We start from the raw sequence: 23,201 nt of genomic DNA, 5'->3' as shown, positions 1-23,201 counted from the left end.
GTTTTAATGCTCTCTATGGGCTCACCGCTGTAATGACGTTGTGGAGAGTAGACGAACCCGAAAGCTGAGATTCTAAGCTTTACATAGAGACCAAACTTGAGTGGATAATTCCCAAAGAGCGGGCAGAAGCGAGCGATGTTTTAGACGCGTTTCCGGCCATTTTTGTTAGCAATTTTTCTGCATCCGCTCACAAAAATAACGTTTCGATACATTTACGGTAGGAAATTGACAAAATATCTTCATTTGAACATGATCGTTACTTAATATCCTAATGATTTTTGACATAAAAGAAAAATCGATCATTTTGACCCGTGTGGCTTTTGCCACAAATATTCCTGTGCTACTTAAGATTTTGTTAAGGTTTTGTGATCCAGGGTCACATTTGGTTTTATAAGTTGTAATAATACTCCAAGACAATGAAACACGTATGTTTGTTTTATAATTGTGTTGTTAAATGTTTTTTAAAATGGATTTAATATCATTTCAAGCGTTAACGTATCGCATATTGTATTTTGCGTTATTTAGCACGTCATCGCATTTTTCTTCAATATCCAAATGTGCCACAAAAAGTATTGCTGTGCGAATGATATGCTTTGTAAAAACCAGGTTATGATCAAATTCGTTCTTTGTGGAATGAAAAAAAAGTGATATTCGATTAAGGACGTTTGTTTTACCATCATTGCGATGAGGGCACAGATGTAACTCTGTTGTAAGATCAGTCGGCCCACCATGCGAAGAGGATTATCACCCTCAGCCTCTCCATTGACTGCTGTACAAACACACACAAACATTACACTTTAGCACTCAATTCTATTTTACAAGGAATTTTGAGATTTAGGGGTGGGGCTGAGTATGAATGCATACAAATAAATAAAAAATAGGATCTTCCAGTTAAAAAGAAAACTAAAGATTTCTCTCCCTACCAATGTCATGTCGGCTTGATCCATTGGTCACAGGTTCTTTACATCCGAGTGGTTCAGACAGAGGAGACTCTCCTGAGGTCAGAAGTATTTGCTAAAACAAACAAACAACAAACACTGTCGTTTTAGGTGAAACAGTGATGCCTTAAATATGATGATTGAGATCTTTAATCTTACCTGCGTGTCGTCTTCAAAACTTTCTCTTCTCGAGCCCCAGCGCTTGAGCTCCACCTCCTCTCCCGCCTCAACCTGATCTCCTTGAACTCCTGCTCCACCCTCGCGGGTCTCAACACATACAAACACATTACATCCCTGAAGTGCAAGCAAAACATGTTTCGAGGATGTTTACATAATTGTGTTGGAACAAAATATATTCACTTGAGGCATTAAATAACACTTAACATTTACTGAAAATGTAATTAAAAATGTGATGTTTTTGCTTTAAATAAGAAAAATCTCTTTTTCTCTTTTGATTTTTTTGTACACTGTCATAAGCTCTCACTCGGTATTTTTGTCTTGTTTTCTAGTAAAATATTTAAGCATTCTTTAATCAAGACTCATTTACTTGAAAAGCAACCTGACATAAGATGTAGAATTTTCGCTTGGAACCAAAATGTTTACATTAAATTAATTTTTTGCAGTGCAAAAAGACGTTTTCTTGTTTTAGGCAAAACATTACAACCTTTCGATATATTTCTCCGTTTAATATCTTGTAGCATTTTACATCTTATATAAATATATCTTGTTTTAAGATGTTTGAATAATTGTACTGAAAAAAGTTTTGCACTGCAGAATCTCTGCATGTCTAAATGTAAATGTGTGTTAAAGCACCTTGTTGTCGTGGGATTGACTGTAACTGTTGATTTTCAGCACAACGGTCACAGAGATGTAGAGAAGCAAAAGAACGCCTGGATTGACGTACACCGGCCAGTCATGATCCACGTTGAGCGTGACACCAAAAGACGAGCAGTTTCCAGGTCTGACTATGTCCTTCAGACCAAACAACCTGCAGGAAAACACAGGAAACATGAACGGCCTGAATTTCCATTTTACCTCAATGTGATCCTAGACGTCTGGGGGCCCTAAGCAAACCTTTGCGGGGGCCCCTGCCATAGTAAAATTTCGATAAACATAACTGTAAACTATTAGAAATAAAAAATAAAAAATCAGTTAACACGGCTGTCAAAAAAAACTTTAACACGCAAATGTGGTGTGTTTTTACTAACCAAATGAGTTATTAACAAAAATAAAACATGATAAATATACAGTAGTTTACTCAAGAAAGCTAAGCATACGAAAACACTGTGATGACAAAAAATGACATATTATCATGGGCAAACGAAATACAGTGGATTGCAGTGGTTTGCATTATAGCTGAGACACTGTACAGCTGGTTTTGTGACTGTAAGTCATTCTCTTTAAATGCAAGTTAGAAACGTGTATATTAATGTGTAGCCTATGTAACTTTGGAGACGGTCCCTAAATTCAGACTATCGAACGTCAATCCAACTTTATGCCAGTGGATAAATACTGAATTTGTAAATCTGTACTTGCATAATTTGGCATAACTAAATAAGACTTTGAAAATAGTACAAAAACACATGCCGCCTTGTTCTTTTGCTTCGCGTTGTTGGCGTCTTTTTCCGCTACAGACGGATAGCTCTGTTTTAAAGCCATGGCCATATGTAAAGACGCATCATCACATGCCGCGCACTACATGATGTCCGAGACCGAGTAAAGAAATTAAATAAATTAAGTATTAAAAAGGACATTTCCAAATGATTCCTGTAAAGTTGAATCCGCAAGTTATAAAAATAACGTCTTGTTTACATTATCGTGTTTTTGATTCGGTACTCAAGGGGGCCCCCTGGTGGTGCAGAGGCCCTACGCAACCTGCGTAGTCTGCGCTCTGGTGACAGACGTCAGGTCAGCAGAGCTCACACAACCCAGATATCACTACATAAACTTAAATGATGTTTTTTTTCTCACTTCAGAAGACATTTATGAACCCATTCTAATTACTTTCATGCTGGATATATGTGCTCTTTTATTTGCCATGTTGACCTCCATACAAGACAATGACATTTGAATATAGAATTATTTGTATTTGTTACGGTCATACACATCTGGAATGGCATGAGGATGAGTAAATTATAAGATATATATATGAGTGAACAATTCCTTTAAAAAATCAAAATTTAGGTAAAGATCTAAAGATCTGGGAGACAATCCTTTTACATTCTGCCATGCAGCAGTTAAAGTCTAGTATATTGTTTTTTAAATAAATTTAACAGCATTTTGTATTTTTACTTTTACAACTACCATAATCACGAACCATTAACTAGCCCTGAAGACGGAAATGATAGGTTAATAAAAAACATCCCAAACCCAGCTCTTACCCTAAACCAAACCCTAAAATCTCATTGGTTGATAGAAATGTTGTTGCATTAACACATCCTATGCCTCTGCTAAACGTGAAGAGAGTGTTGACAACACGTCTGATCATTACCTGGCCCACAGACCCGTCGGGGAGAACATGTCCTGTGCAGGTGAGCTCTGATACAGGTAAAGACACACCAGGTGTCCACCTGTGAAGAAGGCCACCATCACACACAGCGTGTTAAAGCCCAGATGACTGATGGGAAAGTGACAGGCCCACCACGTGCACACGCCGACGAAGAGCAGGAAGTAAAAGGCAGAGAAGGCGGACGGCAAGGTGATACCTGCAAAACACAAAGCACACATGTTGTGATTTGACCGCATAACGGTCTCTACGCAAGTGCACGAATGCGAACGCTCCTACCCACGCAAACCAGATTTCACATGTCACATAGCATTTAGGATCCTCACTAAACACTTTCAAATACATACACTTAAAATAATAATAATAATATTTATGACAAAAAGATACTGTTCCTCTGGACGTTGTGTATTTTGTTGCATGTTCATTGGGAGTTGTCTTACCGGCGAGCGCCAGCAGTGTGACGGCCGCCACGCGGCCCATGTTTCTGAAGAATCGCTGAGCTGTGGCACGCAGCCGAGCGGCTAACTGCGCAGCTCCACTGCTGGATAAAAGACCCTCCTCGTCCTCCGGCTCGCTGCAGGACATCGTTCTCTCATCCTCGTTTTCATCTTCAGTTTCGTCCTCCTAGAACAACAGACGCAAGAGAAGCATAGGGTTGTGAGATGCCTTAAATCTGACTTCAACAACTTTGCTTTGTTGGTGCACCTGTGGATAAACCGGAACTAAACCCGCTTAAGAGAGTTATGGGAAAAATTAAGAGACCATTTCAGAATTATTGTCCGTTTTTCAGTTTCATTCTGTGCATTTCGTAAATGTATTTTTTCCCGAATTTCAAATAAAAGATCGTTTCTATTTGCATTCATTTGCAGAAAGTGAAAACAGGAGAAACATGTCAAAATAACAGAAAAGATGCTCTGTCTTTTTCAGACCTCAAATACTGCAAAGAAAACAAGTTCATATTCACTTTTAAGCAATACAACAGTCATATTTCTACATGCATTTAGGAAAAGATACAAAATATTTTTTTTATGTGATAACCTGAATTTTTTATCACAGTTTTCATGCGTCTTGTCATGCTGTCAGTCTTTCACATCGCTGTTGGATGACTTTGTGTCACTCGAGGTTTGATTTTTTTTGGAAATTCAACAGACACTGGACTGAAATGACCACAGTACATTCACTGAAAATTTGGAATTTTTTCCATAGCCGTATATACATATTTTCAATCTCAATATGATGCGGATCATTTAAGTAATGATCCTGAAAGCAGTATTGGGAAACCAGGTGGCCATTATACCAATAGTTTATGATGTAAATCCACATCCCTTTATAAGACGGTACATTAACATGTAATCCTGTAACACAGTTACAGTTTATTGCCCATAATATTGTCAGGCACATAAGTGCTTATAAAGTTTTATGAGTGCGTCTTCAACAGGGCCGGATTCTCCAATGGGCATTATGGGCCCATGCGTGCTTGGGGCCCAAGAAAGGGGGAGAAAATGTTTTCGCTATATTCATTCTGCCGTGCGCTTCTCTGGCCCGCGAACATGGAGGTGCGCATACAAAACAGTGTAGGAAGTCCGTCTCTTGATTGAACTTTTACGAGCCCTCTAGCGGCTTTTGTTCATGAGAAGTGCATAGCGACAAATCTAGCGACTTCTTGGATAAACCTTACATTTCATTCAGTGGGAAAATGTGGCAATTGCTGCCCCGCGAGCGCGAGGTCTCTCTCAGGGATCCCCTCTCTCGGCGTCACTTTGTACAGCGAACGGCAGGAAGAAGCAGCAGATATAATTCACCGTAGCGGTGACTCCTGAATGAAATGTCTAAAAGAATCTTTTAGACTGTAAATCGTATTATATTGTATTGTCATTGTGTTGAATGTCTGTACTAGAAGCTTCCAACACCAAAGAAAATTCCTTGTGTGTGCAATCACACTTGGCAATAAAGCTCTTCCGATCCGATTCCGATTCCGAAATGAGTAGCCTACGGCGTTCCCAACAACCTGTCACTGTTATCAACTGTTTGGATACATAAACATGAACACAGTTTGTCTGTAAATATGCACATGGTTACGTAGTCGGAGGCTGTGTGAGAATAGCCAAAAGCACCGCTTTTCATGGTGATTTGTTAGATGATGTCGCGTTATAAGTCAGAACTAACTTATATATATTCAGAAACTGAAAATATGTCAGCGAGAACGGCTTTATTGTTGTAAATATAATCGACGTGTCAGAATATCCTCACGGTTGTCTTCAATCTCAAAAGGTAAGAGCTGTTTTCACATGTATTTGGTGAATTTTATATAGATATGATGATCAGGTCTAACTGCCTTACTTTACCAATATTTAGTCTTCATTATTAGATAATCCACAGCGCTTTTACATACCTTGCAAAATGTTTACATACACACTAATGATGTCATAATACAGGTATATAGGCTAAAGAAGTATAGGCTACTGATAATATTCATTGATGCCGTTTAACACACTCGCTTACATAAGAACGTGAGTCGCGAGGTGCTTGTTACACAAGGAAAGTTTAACAAATCGACAAATTACTCTTATGGTATAATCATTGACAAAGACTGCCAGTTTATTCTTAGAAAAAATGAAGATGTTAATAAGAAGATATTTGAGAATTGCACTTAAGAATATTCTTAAGAACTTCCTATAATTTATCTTTAAAACGTTCTTATATTTTCTCTTAAAGGGATACTTCTGGGGCACTTTTGACAAAATGACAAAATAATCCAATGCAGCGTTAATTGCGTTAAAATTGCTTGTAATAGTTGTATTTGACATATATGTATAATCTGTATTTTTTATATATTTTTTTATTCTGTGTTAGTTTATCTGATAGTAACGCAATTTCAACCCTCTACAGCAGTGGTTCCCAACTTTTTTTCCTTGGGGGACCCCCACGTACATATATGACAATCGGAGCCCCCCCAACCCTCATATATGTGTGTGTGTGTGTGTGTATACACACATAATTGCTACTCAAACACACATATATAGATAGTAAATATAAATAAATTAAATGAAATAATTGAATAATAAATTAAATTAAATGGTTAAATATGAGTAATATAAAAGATTTTATTTACATTTTTACTTGAATACTCAAATAAATTTTCAGTTTATTTCAGTCTATTTTCAGGTTATTGTATAAACATACAGAGTATACTGAACGTTATGAAAGAACTGTTAAACATTAACATTGCTGTACTTGCATAAAGAGATGTAGGCTACTGTCAATTACTGCTTATTTTTACAAGGTGTCTTTTCATTTTGCTTGGTTTCATGCTGTCGTTTACCAATTTTTCACCACAGAACACACATTCTGGCCGAGACTTGTCTTGTCCTTCAATAAAACCTAAATTTACGTAGGTTTTGTCATAGCGTCTAAACTTTTTCCTTTATTTCTGACGAAGAATCACCGCATTTACATTTCTCTGCTATTTTTCCTTTTGATTTTTATGTTAACACGAACGTTGACGCCTGACAGAGGACATGTGAGTCTCATAGCGAGAACAGCCAATGACAGTGCTTCCGGCTACCGCGAATCCCCGTGTGAATGTCTGCCGTTGGAGCCGTAAAAATTGAAATAATTATTTTATACAAGATATAACTAATTTTGATTGCATTATCTTGGCATTGTAAGCACGTGATTTTTTTAAAACATACAAAAATATTTTTATGTAAAATAAAAAGTGGAACATGTTATGCAGCTTTATTTAACATCAAAGCATGTCAGCTCCCGCGCCCCTCATGTGAAACTCTGGCGCCCCCCTAAGGGGGTCGCGGACCCCAGGTTGGGAACCACTGCTCGACAGTATATGTATGTACTGTACATGTGGCGGAATTGACAATAAAGCAGACTTTGACTTTGACTAAACATTTTAACGCGTTAATCTGAAAAAGATTAATCGCATGCATTGAGGCGTTAAAGGCGGGGTAACCGATTTCCGAATGACACTTTACACAACCGAGTCGGGCCGAGTACCAAAACAACCTTGTAGCCAATCAGCAGTAAGGTGCACAGGACAGACATTAGCTGAGCCGAGCGCTGACGAAAGCGACAGATGGGGGTAGGGGTGTGTCCGTTTTGGTGATTTGAACATCAACAACGGCTAAGAGAAATCGGACACCCCGCCTTTAAACTTGACAGCCCTAACATAAATATATATAAATGCATTTTAACTATTAAAACTGATTTGGGGAAATTGAGGAAATGATTAGGAGATAGAATTGTCTTAAACTATTTTGAAACATAAAATATAGAATATATACTACAATTACACAAGATGAAAGAAGAAAGTGTTCTTCTTAGAGAGTGTGTGTATGAGTGAAAGTGTGTGTGTGAAAGAGTGTAAAAGCTGGTGCATATGTGTGTGTGAGAGCGTGTGCGTGTGCGAGAGAGCATGTGTAAGTGAGCGTGTGTGTACACGGCTAAGATGTATTATGTGCATGAGTTTGTGTCCTCTTGGCTCCTGAAGGTCATAGCACTCATAGCTGCTCAGACCTGTAGAGCCAGACAAGCATGTTTGCATGATCAGGTATTTTTTGCAAAAAAAAATCTTTCAAAAGTGAAATGCTGCTGTGTGCTTAGAACTTTCACACATACATTATCCGTTTATCAGCAGGACGCCTCAGGCCGACACTTTGAAAACGAGTCCCACCTGTGTGTGAAAGAATCCAAATATGCACCAAGCAAACACACAAACAGACGGAAAGAAAGAAGGAACTGTTGAAGATTAAAGGAGCAGGTATGGTCCGACATCATTTTCGAATTTGCGAATGACTTCCTCTATCATTAATTTGCAGTGGGTCTGTGAATGACGTGACTCAGCGCTGCCCTCTGATGGTCTGGTAGAGCACACATACTCATTTGTACTGCGCATGTGTCGAACTCGGACGTTTGTGCGCAAGACGTTCGCGGAAAGTCAAGTATACCCGCGGCTTAAGACTAACACTGCCTGGCGTGAAACTCTTTCAATGGTCCTGTGTTTCTAGCAGTGTTGTTAAGGTCCTCCCTCATTCCACACGCCAATGTCAGTCTATTAACTCTAAACACACAAGCACAATCAAGCAATGACATTGATCAAAAACATCAATCTCATGAATCTTCAGAACAGTCTTTGTTCTTAACAAAAGAATAAAACATACCGTGATATGCTGGTTAGTATCATACGGTTTGCCGTTTAAGATGAGCTTAAAACATTTGTTAAAACACCAGTGTCCAAAGTGTGAGACCACCTAAAACAAGCATGGAGTCAAAAGATTCAATGCCATAATCCATGCAAGCTTTGTTGGTCAGTGAATGGGTTTTCCTCCGCTCGGTGCATCACCCCGGGAAGCCGTAAACAAACAAACAAACAAAAAACAGTTTCCTGGCAGAGAAATCTGACTTTGGACTGTGACATGTTGAAACAGATGGCTGGATGTTGGTCCTGGAGGGCATGAAACTACTGCTGAAATAAAAAATCCACCATATGCATTTTCAGAACGGCTGCATGACCGCTGGGGTGTTAACGGACAGGCTTGGCCGGGTTTCCAGATCTGTGACACAAAATCCTTCATCACGAGCCTAACGGTCCTAGTCCAAATTACAGAACGCAACATTCGAAATAAAATCATTTTAAGATTGACAGCTACATAACTTGTATATAGACTTGGCGACACAGACCGGCTCACACTGTTCCAATATGGCGGACGACCTTCGTAAGCGGCCCATAGAAGCTAGTTATTTATATCGATGTTTGTGTCACTTGTTTGATGTCTTACAAATGAGCAAACAGAAGCAATAATCAAACACATTTCCTTAGAAGTCTGTTATGAAATTCATTTTGACAAATATTATAAGGTTAAGGTTCCAGTGAAATTAAAAATAACAATGCCTATTTTTTCATGAAATATCGCAGCGTTTATTGTAAATAGTTCATCAATGTGGGTCATTCTCTTTTTAAAATTCGTGTTCCCTCATAATCTTCAGTTAAAATGTGAAAATGCACTTCCGTCCTGTGATGACTATCCATCTTAAACGACGTATGTTAGACGGCTTGGGCGGAGCATCCGTTAACTCCTCCCCTTCAACTGTCAGTCTGGAGCCAGTTCCAGTTCCAATTATGCATCCAATCAAATTGCAGAGGAATACGAAAGCCACGCCCACTATTTTTCTCATTCGAAATTCCCTTTCACTCAGAAATGCGTCAAAATACGGAAGAAAAAAACGATCGCAACTTCCGGTTCGTGGGGACTTTAACATTGCGAATCAGGATGAGGTAAAGAGACAGTTTTCTGATCTTCTGTACTTGCTCACTAACAGATTCTTGTTTATTTTAACCAATGTTTTTGTTTATTATTACTCACTAAAGTAAAGCAGAAGAACACTAAACGCAGGTCAATCTGCAGCTATCCCGGAAAAACTCTTCCCACATGCGCCACATGTAAGTTAACACACGCGCTGAAAGCGTCTCTATTGTTAGCACATTCCAGCGCGTGTCTCGTTCGGCACTTGGGCCTCTGTTGCTAATTGATCTTATAAAGGATCTATTTTTCTAAGATGACACATAGCGGGCCTGCCAATGTTTGTTGATGTCATTGCCTTGGCAACAGCAGCAGGAAGTTGTCAGAGTCTGGGCCGCTGAGCAATGCTGGAAGGGTGCAGAGCGAAATGGAAAAGAAGAAAAGCGGGTGTGAGAAGCTCATAAAACATCACAGGGCCAAAACAACACAGAGTGAAAGAGAAGTGAGACTTAATGGCGTGAAGAATAGTTAAGACATTGTTTTGGTCACAAGATATCACACGAGTTCCTCTAAGTTTTGTTATAAATTACCGACTTAACTTTCTAACTAAAGTTAAGGGTCATTTACACTCGACGCACAAACAACGCAGAGCCCTGTTGAACGCTTAAGGTTTGAGGTTTGTTCACATAACGTCCCATATGAGCAATAAGAAAAAGCCTTGAGCATTAATGCAATTTCAGTTCCACAACTTTGTCTTTGGGCTGTGCCAAAATGAGCAAGTATGTATGATCGTCTTCATTACAAAATGAAACTTTAGGTGCCATGTGACCTTGTCTCTACATATGTCTCATACGTACTGTCGTAGTTTCAGTCTGAGCAAGAAACACACTCATTCAGCTCAGCATGACCTAATATTTCCATGTTCAGTCCTATTAAACACCATTTCACTGACATTTTTTTGGTGCATAAACAATCTGTGCTGTGAACCGTTGAGAGAAAGTTAAAATCGCTTTCGCCGAACAGCTTCAGTTCCTTTTGTATTATGTTTGACACATTCCAAATAGGGGCCTTTCTGTCCATCGAACATCGAGATTTGTCGAAGATCGACACTTTCTGTCTGATGCATATTGTTTTTATTTTGGCTGAGAACCGGACACTTAAGACCGGAAGGGTTTGTCCGACCAACATATAAAACAACTAACCGCACTGTTTTACACGAGCAGGTAAATCTCAAAATGGATGCTACAATAATAAACCGATGTGCTAAAAAGTGTCCGTGCATTTAAAAGGTAATAAGAACACATTTCAGGGATAAAACTGCAAACAAAAGCAGAACATGCAGTTGTGCTGGAGGGCTTCTCATTTGCTTGCTGTTATACGGCCTCAAACAAAACTTTGGAAATAAAAGATGAACACGAACATGTCGACAAAACCAGCACATGAGAATTCAGAACATTCTCTGTATGAAAGCAAGCAGCTTTTAGCAAACACAAGCTAATTTACAAAAACAAACTTGTTCGGTTTATATATATATATATACAGTATACGTATATGTAGAATATGCTGTTTTAAAAAAAGGGGAAATTTGTTGACCAAATTGTTTGTCATTTTTTTACATTAGTGGAACATATTAATTGTTAGCTTATGTTAAATGCTTTGATATTAGACATTTTAATGCAATAAATTCAAGTGTAAAATGTAATAGTTCACCCAAAATGAAAATTGTGTCATCGCTTACTCACCCTATTGTCATTTCAAACCTGTATGCCTTTCTCTCTTCTGCAAAACTAAATATAAAACACAAAAGAAGATATTTTGAAGAATGTTGGTGACCAAAACAGTGGGTCCCCATTGACTTCTATTGAATAAATTAAATAAACAAAACAATTGCAAGTCAATGGGGACCAACGGTTTTCTTTTACCAACATATTTTAAAAATATCTTCTTTTGTGTTTTGCAGAAAAGAGAAAGGCATACAGGTTTGAAATGACAAGAGGTGAGTAAGCGATGACACAATTTTCATTTTGGGGTGAACTATCCCTTTAAGTCACATTTACATTTTACACTTGAATTTATTGCATTAAAATGTGTAATATCAAGGCATTTAACATAAGCTAACATAAGTGTTCTGCAGAAGAGACGAAAGCCATACAGGTTTGAAACATCAAGAGTTATTTTTAATTTGCGTCAAAATACGTTTTAGGGCCAGTGTGTTTAAAACATTTAAAATCAACCTTTCAAACCCAGTTCATCCGGTTCTCTCATGCAACAACCTGAGAACTTTAAACATTTTTTTCTATGGGACCCCTGATGGGGTGACCCAAGGCTTGGCCAGTATTATATATTCATACAGCAACAGAAGGTTTCTCAAGCTCACCTCGTGTAGAAGAGCAGACATCTGAGGTACAGACCCTTCATCCCTCTTCTTCAGAAGTCGACAGCACAGTATCAAAGTGACCAATGAGACCAGAAAGATGCCGAGATCGGGGGTCAGGAGCCACACCACACCCCAGGGGTCTTCCAGGGGCAGCCTGCAGGGGCAACATCACAACACACCTGAACAACCTGCTCTCGTAAATCAAACTGTGACACTTTACAAAGATACTGTAGGGTGTAATGTAAATACCATGTGAAAATAAAAGTCAACACAAAATATTTGTAAAAAACGAGAATATTGAATATAAATAATAAATAAATAATATTCTACAAATTAAATATTAAATCATATTATTATTACTATATTAAAATAATATTTATATATATCGCCTTTCCAAAACCCAAAGTTACTTACAGAATATAAATACAGAATGAATTGAATATCAGTAAATTGTCATTTCATGCGTGTCATGATTTCATGTACTGAGAAGTTATTTACTATATATATATATATATATATATATATATGTTGATTTATTCGTTATTTTTAAGCAAAAGCAATAGGAAACAAATTTGCACCACATCTGTGAAAAGTGCCAAGTATCCAGTATATGACCTCGACAACCTCAACAGTGTGATCTGTTCATTTTTAAAGGGGTCAATGTGACACCTTTCATATATAGACTCCTCATTCATTCTCAACATTCTCTACATACCTGGACACGCCGATGTGTCTCGATAGAGTCTCCCATGTGCTGCCTACAGAGAGAGAGAGAGAGGGTTTATATCATCGGGGTAAAGTGAGTCACAGTTCTAAGTGCTGGACACTGTCTAGAAGATCATAAAAGAGGAGTCGACCGCAAGTGCCCTTGCAAAGCTACCCCGAACATTTCAACGTAGTGAAAGTAGGTGTGTGAAGTTCCGCTTTCGACGATGGACGATGTCCAAACCGCAAATGAACATAAAGTGAGGCTGATTATTCTGGCTGTTTTAAATGCTTGGATATTAAGTCATGAAAGTAAAGGGACGATATCAAGAGGTTGGTCAAAAGTTTGGGCTTTGCATGCATCTTAAATCATGCATTTATTAAAAACGAAATCCCAGGTGCATAACATCATATCTTGTTGTCATACGGTAGTTTCGTACACTTAAAGTTATGTATAAAGGCACTATTGTGGTTAAGGCCTTAAAATAATGATCTAACAACGATACAGAAAACAAACATTTATTTCTTGTCCTTTATTTTAAAATGAAGCAACGTTCATTTCATGTGAAACCAAAATGTTCATTACTACACGAGATTCATTGACCAGTAAGATGGACTTACAGTTGTGTCCGAGCGCATCGTCGAGGCCGGGGACGGTATAGAGACAGATCTGAAGACAGACGTGCGCCAAGACAAAGATCAGACTGGTGCAAAACAGAGCTTTGATGTAATGTCCAGTGTGTCCTGTAAAACACAAACAGAAACACGATAAAAAATAGATATGATAGAAAGAAGATCGGCTCCGATAATAAGAAAGCTGGAATAAAATTTGACAAGGAACTTGACAAACCATTTCCAACAGAGTTTGACATTAGCATGTTGCTAACAGTATTATGAACTAATGAAAGCAACAACACAAGACACACAAATATTGAATAGAATAAAGTTTTTTTGAATATATAGACAAATATTGAAACATAGACATAAAAATCTATTCATACTTCAGCAGTAAAATTCGGAAAGTGAAAGTGACTAGGGATGAGCATTTTTGATCATATTTTAAAAACGAGTACTCGATTAATTGGGGACGGGGCTTGTCCCTAATGGTGACAATGAAAAGATTTTAATTACAACACAGATACGAAAATTTACGTTGATAAAACTATGACAAGATTGAGTAAGCAATTAAACCAATTTTATTCAAAAAATGTATTTATAGACTCAAACAATCATCGTTTTCATCATCGATCGATCGTCGCTATCGCGTCCGAGTACTCGTGCCCATCCCTGAAATTGACACTTTCATAGTTTTCAGTTCAATGGCGGATTACAACGTACTGTTTATGTGTATCCTAAAAACTGCAATCAAATAAAATATTTGTACTTTATACTGTGTATTCTAAACAAAATGTCTGTATCCTTCATGCTTTATTGCTGGATGAAGGAACAAATTCAAGGACTGGTGGGTGAAAATTGTCCTTAACCCTCCATACGGTATGCAATATGACATCTATGAGATAAAAATGATTTGTGATGGTTTTCTTGCTCAAAATTGCTTCTTTACGTCCCAATAAAGGTGGCTCCGATTTTTTGTATACAATTGATTGGACGGAAACCAGTGAAAAAGGAAACCAAACTACCCCTCTGGGTCATGTGACCACTTTTTTAGCTCTTCTTTCCTAAAAGGATTGACCAATTAAATGTGCATCTTATTTTTTTTAACGACCGAAACAAGTTATGTTGCCTGGAGGCAACACGGTCACATAGGGTTAAGGAGTTTTTGAATGTAAATTGAACAGAACTCTTTTCTTTTTTGCTTTACAGTATGTAATGTTATGAAACGACATAAGAGCACTGCAAAATGTACACTGCATGCCCCTATTCCCTTAATAATGTGCGTTGCCATTGCATGATATTGTGCGATTTCCATTTCACTATGCGTGTGTGCAAGGTATTTTTGAATCAGATTGCTATGCAGTAATACTTGGATACTATTTGATCTGATCATTTAAAGTCGACAATAACCCTTTCAATCCGATCAAAATTACATTTGGATCGAGTTCAATTGGATCGATTAAGGTTACATGGAAGCTTCTCAGTTTAAATAATCCGTCAATACGATTACTAACGGATTATTGGCAGACAGAGACAGGGCAGCGAGGGGGAGCATATCTCTGGGATGTGCGTGGACAAAACCCGCAGCACTTAATTATAAATATCCCACGTCTGGAATGACACCCTCTGAACAGGTCACAAGGAGCGCCTGCACTTTTTAGGGACAGAATATATTCCTTGAAATTGATAAAATGCCAATTATTAAAAACATAAAAACACAATGGGAATCTTCACTGCATAAAAAGCTAAAGACAGCAAATGAAGACAATGCACAAAACAGAAGACACAGGAAGATAAAGAAACATTCCTTGACTGTTATACAGTGCAAACAATAAAATGCACAAAACTAGTCCAGAGAATCTCATTGATTGTCAGATTTTGACTGGTCACGTGTGCATCAGTAATGGTTGTCACAACAATAGCTTTATGAGCGCTGCAGAACATCTTGTAACATTTAATTGCAACATTTACATTGTAGCCACCCAAAAAAAAAACGATTTCCTACAGCACAGCAACACTGGAGCAAAGCAGACCCATGTGTGAATATTTAACTTTTAGGAAAATACAAAAGCAGGCCCAATAAATAACTTATACAGGGCCCTGCATTTAAATACATAAATAATGGAAGAGTCTATACATGAAGAGTTTGTTTCCAAAATGAGATAACTATATATAATATATATAAATCATGTTTTTTATTATGTTATCATGTTTTTATTGTGTTTTATTGTGTTAGTTAGCTGTACTCTTTTAGTTATTATGGCTTAAATCAAAACAAACCAACTTCAGTTTGATTGATATTAATTGGAATGCACAATAAAAAAATGATGATCTCATTTTGGAACCAAACTCTTCACATGTATTAACTGTATTAATGTGACACAGCGAGACTTTATTAGAGAGTAAAACCAATATATTGTTGGTGGGAAAAGCATCACTTGTAAACTTCAGCACATAACTTTATACTTTACACATTTCTGTGAAGCAATAAAATAGGTGGAATAAAACCCATAGACTTATACAGACAAGAGTCCTACATAGAGAGCAGAATAACCTGCCAACCGCCTAGCAACGCCTTAGCAACCACCCAGAACCATAGCAATATGATCTGCTCATCCAATCATCACTCACGTTTTCTTTAATTCATTATCATTATTTTGTTTTCTCTGATGGGAAAGACTGAACATTTAGAAAGTGTTTGTCTACACATAGTTATAGGAAAACTTTCATATGAAGCATAAACTGAAAATGTTATTTTAAAAAGTTTATTACAGTTAGGTAATTAAATCTTTTAGTCGGCGACGACAGCCTTGTGGTTAGTGTGCCGACACATAGCGCCAATGCGCTCACGGTGACCTGGGTTTGATTCCCGCTCTCAGCGGTCCTTTGCCGGCCCTGCTTCCCGTATCTCCTCCCAATGCCTTCCAGTCGCCTCTCCACTGTATTGTATCATTAAAGGCATAAAAAGCCCCCCCCCAAAAAAAATATATATAAAATATACATATTTAATCAAATTTTTTAATTTAACAAAAGCAACCGTACTGTTGTCACACAAACCACTATTTGATTGTTTATCCTATTTATTTATTTAATTTATATTTATTATTTATATCATCAATTATATATGCAAAGTAAAAATCTTTTTGTAAATATATTAAAATGTTTCTGTTTGGTATTTAATTTCTGAGATTATATGTAAAAACGTTGAAATCACCAAAAAAGTATAAACACGCATAAAGCGAGTTTAACATTGACTTTAAACTTGACCATGCTGGCTGGTGGTTACAGAAGTACATTTACAAATTTACAACATTTCTTTAAAAACAGTACAGAAAGATCTGTGAATTGAAAAGAAGTGAGTGTCAGACACCTTGTATTAAATTTAGCCTTAAACTCCTGGTTTACTTAGTTAAGATATTAGGCAGTCTACGCAAACTAAATCAATCATGTCAAAGTGAGATACTGCACTGCACTGTAAACCAAGCATCCGCTCCAGCCTCGGGTGGTTTGATCTGGCTTTTGGGGTTTTTGGTGGTTGCTTACTGGCTAAAGTCTTTGAGATATTCTGGCTCAGGTCTTTTACTTCAATGGAAGTCTAAGGGACACATTTTATGGCGTAACAAGTACAAGTCATGAATCACATCACTTATAAAGTAACTGCACATCATCCCTCAACAGGCGGCATGATTAGGACCCGGGACCAGTTAGGCACCAAAGATATTGCAATAGTGATGCTTACCGTAGCAGGCACTACAACCAAAAGAAAGTTGCAAAGTCAACCAAGTCAACCCTCAAATGAGGTCTGTGGTCGCATGTACTGTATAGACACTGATGGAAATGCACCGCTGCTTAATGCACGCTGTAAAAATGAAGATTTTATAGGACTGGCGGAGGTTTAACGGCGCTTTTACATGAGTCAAGCAGTTCTGTCTAATACAACCTGCCTGTCAGTTTCCAGTATATGTGTGATCGGGGGGCTCAAATGTTTCTGTGGAGGTTTATTTGTGTTTCAGTGACAATGACAGGGCATTTCTGCTGGCCGCAGATCAGCTTCCTCTCTCTGGAATGAGAGTGAAACCTGTGGGCCGTTTCCACCAAAATCACTGTAATTGTGCGTGTGCTTTTACACGTGCAAATGCGTTTTAACAGGAATCGGGGCCCTTGCACGCCTGAAATAAGCATACGCACCCCAAAAGAGTTCAGGGTTACCAAACATCTCTGGGAAAAGAATAACAGCCGTCATAAGAAAGCAAAGGAAAAGCTTCACACATCAGCGGCGGGGGATTTTTATTCAACTTTGAGTTTTATCCAGCGGTTAAACATGATGTTTGTTTGGGCATGTCAGGACAGTGCACTATAATCACGATGTGTATTAAATTCTGTATTTTTGAGCTTTAAAATCTAGTCTTGCACAGACTGCATAAAGACAAAGACAATAAGCTCTCAGTTTCAACCAGGTGACAAATTTAAAGCTCTAAAAGTTTATGATATCCTGGAAATTACGTTTACACCATCTGTAAAATGGCACATTTGAGAATGAGTTACACATTGAGAGTTTCACCAGTCAATATGTAATATGAGCGTGATAAAATCTTACAGGAAAAAAGATGCTGCTTCCATCCTATCAATCAAGCAAAAAATATAAATCAAATCTAAACATCCTTAAACATAATAAACTAACCTGAGAAAAATTATTTTGTTTGAAGCTCTTCACTAAATGTTGCTTAATTTGTGTTTAAAAGATAAGAAATAACTAAATGAATAATAAATAAAAGTAAAGAATTGGGGTATTTTAATTTGAGATGAAAATGTCACCTAAAAATCACTTTACAATTCTATGAATTCATTTATTTATCATTGCTGTCATTTTTTTACTTTACTTCAGTTTTGTGCTTTGTACATATGATTGCCATCATTTACAAGAATCTAAGTTGACTAAACACTCATCCAAAGCAGCTAAGAGTTAATGACACAACGTCCTTTTTAAATTGACTAATGTGAACCGAAGATAAACTTCATCTCCCCAAGAGGATCCCAGTGGTGAAGCAAGCTAAAGTAGGAGTGACAGAGATCATCTTATGTAACTGGCATGAGAGTGACCCGAGTTCTGACCCTGGCAGCGGGGGGCACGTGGCAGACCCACCCCAGAGAGCTCTCCTACTTTCCGGATCATATCTCTCCCACGTACAACGCTGGGAAAGCATGCGGAAGGTCTCACCCCCCTCACATACCACTGCGCATTAGTGTGGAAAATCCAGAACAACACGGCCATTAAAGATTAAACCAGTTCAACCCTAATCATTATTAAAATACTTCAAGACCCAAACCAAATATTTTAACAACAGATGAACACATGCGGGTCCCCTAGAAACCACCCATCACTCAACGCACCCTAGCAACATATGAGGAAAAAGAAAGTGTGACAGGCAAACTGCATTTTTTGCTCTAGAAAGAATGAAAATGACTCGTGTCTTATATGCATCAGACAGTCTGAGCAGACAGAGGTTGAGACGCAATTCAATGACGGCCACTCCTTCACACCTGCAAAGACAAAGATCCCGCTGTGACTTTCTACAATCAGGTCAAAAGGTAACAAGGTCAGCAAGCAACGCAAACCATTCTCCGCTCTACAATTTATAGCCCTAAATAACTGAGGAAAGTGTGACTACGACCCAAATATACCCTGGCTAACATTTGCAGAGGTGAACTATATTTTCCAAAGCTCTCCGCCGTCCCTCCGCCCGTGATTGTTTACAACCGCTCTGGCTTTCCTCAGATTTCCAGGCCACAGAATGTGCAGTTAATCCACGGCAGGGAGCGAGCGAGATGGTTTTCATTAGAACCATTAATTCTTTACGCCGTCGGCTTTCGTTTCAATGCGGCGGGGATTTCCTAAGCAGGACTTCTCCCAGTGCCAGATTATTCCTGGTATAAAAAAGCGTGCAGAAGACCATTGTTTATTTTCATCTTTCACACTGGTTGCTGTATGTGTCTCTTGAGAGTGTGTAGTAAACGTTCAGGCGGTGAGATAGAAACATAGTAGCTGCTGGATTTCCACAAACTGGCCCTTACTTTCGTTTATTTTTGGCAGCAGGCATGAGGTCTTTTTTAATCTACCCTCATCTCACCACTCAAAATAATAAGGTCAAGTGCCTTAACTAAGGAGCATAACAACAAAAGTGAACACTGAAGTGTGTAAAGTACAAGCATAAAGTCTATCAAATCATCCACGGCCAAAAAACAGATACTCGCAGCCTACTAACCCGACTGGTGTTGATATGGAAAATATTTGCAAGCCAGGAATCATGTTATTTGTTTATTAGAAAAACGCTGGCAGATCTGCTTTTGGAAAACAAGGCAGGGGAAATCTAAGACCACCTCATCTAGTACAGAGCCCACCACAAACAAAACAGATTCGCCACGGGAAAGTTCAGTAGCTCAATTATTCTTGTTCAGAAGAAAATATACAGAAAACAATCTGATGGAAACTTATTTTTTATGTTAATCAAAAAGATTTTTTCAGAATATATTCTTTAAACCAGTGGTTCTCAAACTGGGGGCCGTGGCCTCCTGGGGGGCCCCAAGAAGGTTCCAGGGGGGCCACAGATTTTGTGGCATTTTAGATATATAGATATTTATCATAAATTTTGTGCAATCAAACATCAGAAAAACAACGCCACCAACAAAAAGAATTGATGTTTTAGCATTGTTTAACTGAATATTTTCTTGGTTTAATTAAAATTTTAAGTTTAAGATTATAAGTCTTTATTTGGGGGACCACAAAGCAATGCACTCTACACAAAGGGGGCCTTACAACAAAAAAGTTTGAGAACCACTGCTTTAAACTACTAAAACATATCAAAGTTATGTTAACTCGGCATAATTTCTTCATGTTCAAGTTGCCCAATTTATGTTAAACAAACGTGATTTAAATATGTAAAAGTTTAGTTAACATGACATACAATTTTCATTGATCTTTTTACAGAATACATCAAGTAAACAGAGCTCAAGAGACATTTAAGTTTAAAAATGTTCCGAACAATGGTAACCACAAAACTAAAAAATATAACAAACTCAAAGATAAATGAACATTAAAGACTAACAAGTCTTTAAGGAAAAACAAAAAAAATCACTATAGTAAATTTATAGAAAATTGTTCTCTAGAAAATTACTCTCCACAAGCAGTTGTACGCAAGGCATGTTGGGAACTATAAATCCTCTGCCCAGTTTTAACAATTCTATTTAAAAGAAAAACAAATTATTCATGAAGTCAAAAATGAATTAACTTTTAATTATTGCTTTATTTAATTGAATGTTTCAATTAAGTAAACTGGACAAGTAGCAAAATGTATATTTTCTTTATTTACTCATTATTCTGCCCATATGACTTCCAAAACGTTGACTTTCTCTTACTTCATTGTACTACATGAGACATGCAAGTTTGAACAAAACACATCTTTAATGCACATCATTAAACCATCATCCCCGTTTCAGCACCCTGTTAAACCTCCTTATCAATGATCTCCTGCCAACACATTTGTCCAGCAGTCCCGTCTCTTCAGTAGGAAGTGGTTTTAGTGATCACCTGCTGTGAGCTGGAGAGCTCTGGACCACAGCCCAGAGATAAACGAGTCTCTGTCTCATGCGGTCCATCCTCCCAAAGCTTTGCCCAATGTCCAGAACAGAGCCAAAAAGCTGGATCTAATGCCACAACTCTAAACATCACAGACAGGTGCTCCCAGATGAAAGAGCCAAAGAGCCTTTTGTTTATTCTACATTTAGGCTTTGTGGATTTCTGTACTGTTGTGATGTCTACTGCAGGAATGAATGGGCCGTGGTTTATAATTGTTTATAATGGACCGTCATGGTCATAGAGCCAGCACTTACTACACTGAGAGGGACAGGTTGATGACTCTCAATTGTATGTTACATAGCATACTCTTAGAAATACAAATAATAAAACTTAAATGATAGATTTTTTTTCTGGAGAGCAGCTGATATAAACAACAAGCATTTCACACATTTGTTCATGAAGCAATCAATCCGTTTTGCAATTCATACATTCTTCTTGTCAGACAGAATATTGCAACATAAAAAACGAATCAAACTCTCTTACCTCGTAGACTCTGTTTGTTGGGCCAATGAAACCATGGTAATAGCAGCAGGTACAGAAGGTAAACTAAAGAGAGAGCGTTGTAACGAAAGATGCAGGCTGTGGAAAGAAAAACAGAGACAAACGTTAGCAAGGTACACACAGCTATTTGTTTTTAGGTTTTTCAGAAATAACGTGACGATTGACAGAATAATAATCTGCACAAGAATCGTAGATGAACAGTTTTTAATTGACTGGCTCTTAAATAAGAAAGAAAGAAAAGAGAGAGAGAGAGAGAGAGAGAGAGAGAGAGAGAGAGAGAGAGAGAGAGAGAGAGAGAGAGAGAGAGAGAGAGAGAGAGAGAGAGAGAGAGAGAGAGAGAGAGAGAGAGAGAGAGAGAGAGAGAGAGAGAGAGAGAGAGAGAGAGAGAAAGAAAGAAGCGTTTTTGACAGGGCAATTTATAAAATACAAAAATAGTAGTATCTTTTGCAATTAATTGAAATGCTAGGAATATGGTGTACACATAAATGAAGATTAACATTTTAAATGAAGTGAATTTTTTAATCTAGATAAATTGGCCATAGCCTTATAAAATGTCATGTGGTGTAACCGTGATTTGACTTTGAATGTATTCATTTGCTTAACATGCCCAAAAGTTTTTTACAAGATCTCAGTAAGTGTTCTGAAACTAGGTATTGATACTAGGTACTAGGTATTTTTGAGTTTTGGTCAGTAATGATCTTAAATTTTTTGTTCATAGTTGTCTTCTTAAAGGGTTCATAGACTTTTTTCCTGAAAATCGCATACAACCGATAAAAATGTTTTAAAAATAAACGTAAGCATGCTGTACATTTAACACTTCCAAAACAAGCAAAACATTCTCTATAATAACAGACCACAAAAATCTCAGAAACACCATATGAATATGAATTCCAAAACAATATGTAGTATTATAAAAGTCAAAATTGTACGTTCAGTCTGGCCTTCATCATTCAAACCAAGACGGTGTTTCTTCAAAATTAAGGGATCCTTTTATGTTATTCCTCCTGCTAATAGACATTTTTGCTAGACCTTAAACAAAATGAAACAACTGAAACAAAAAAAGAAATGTAAGGTATGTAAGGAGGGAGAGAAAAAGAGGATGTAGGATAGATCCTGAAGCTCACTGGATAGGGCATTGCACAAGGTCTTGTGTTCCGTCACAGGGAACATAAAATGAACTATTGCTGTTGTTAGTTTTACTAAACCCATCCTTGTTCACAGTACCTAAAGAATGCAAGTAACTACATTAACGTAAGTTAACTATGTTATTTATACTAAAAACGGCTTTACTTAACAAGTGTTTGACTGGTCAACTTAACTTTGTAGAGTAAAACGCAAAACCCTATAATATTTGACCTACTGTTCAGTTTACTTAATATAAACAAGTTAATTCAACACGACTGGTTGAGGGGGATTTCCAGTTCCCGGCATGCTTTGCGCAAGACTGCATTTAGGCAGTACACTTCGAAATGTAGTGTTATTTTAAGTGTTTTTTCCTAGTAAAGATGTGTTTAATGTTCATTTATCTTTAAGATTTAGAAGAGTTTGTAGTATTTTTGAGTTTTAGGCTTACTATGGTTTAGAAGAGTGGTACATGTGCTTAGGCTGTGAGAGGTTCAAGCGTCATTCAATGAGCATTAACTGTGCATTCATCTGATTTGCTCATTGTGTT

At 37.6% G+C, this 23,201-nt stretch overlaps 1 protein-coding gene across 2 annotated transcripts in view; it reads right to left on the bottom strand.

Annotated features, from left to right (window-relative positions):
- Positions 1-23,201, bottom strand: part of piezo1 (piezo-type mechanosensitive ion channel component 1) — a 66,349-nt gene that overhangs the window by 27,907 nt on the left and 15,241 nt on the right. Inside the window, exons 2-11 of one of the 2 annotated variants that reach the window (XM_057340557.1) lie at positions 21,512-21,607; positions 13,402-13,524; positions 12,791-12,833; positions 12,076-12,229; positions 3,885-4,068; positions 3,430-3,643; positions 1,752-1,926; positions 1,098-1,232; positions 924-1,014; positions 675-769 (exon numbers count right to left, since the gene is read on the bottom strand). In XM_057340557.1, the coding sequence (XP_057196540.1) occupies positions 675-769; positions 924-1,014; positions 1,098-1,232; positions 1,752-1,926; positions 3,430-3,643; positions 3,885-4,068; positions 12,076-12,229; positions 12,791-12,833; positions 13,402-13,524; positions 21,512-21,607 (1,310 nt within the window). The remainder of the gene's footprint in view (positions 1-674; positions 770-923; positions 1,015-1,097; positions 1,233-1,751; positions 1,927-3,429; positions 3,644-3,884; positions 4,069-12,075; positions 12,230-12,790; positions 12,834-13,401; positions 13,525-21,511; positions 21,608-23,201) is intronic. The other variant, XM_057340639.1, reaches the window with a different exon arrangement.

This window comes from Triplophysa rosa, linkage group LG1 (genome assembly GCF_024868665.1).
Source record: "Triplophysa rosa linkage group LG1, Trosa_1v2, whole genome shotgun sequence".
Taxonomy (NCBI): domain Eukaryota; kingdom Metazoa; phylum Chordata; class Actinopteri; order Cypriniformes; family Nemacheilidae; genus Triplophysa; species Triplophysa rosa.
Note: the sequence above shows the minus strand (reverse complement) of the source record. Positions and strands in the feature narration are given on the sequence as shown.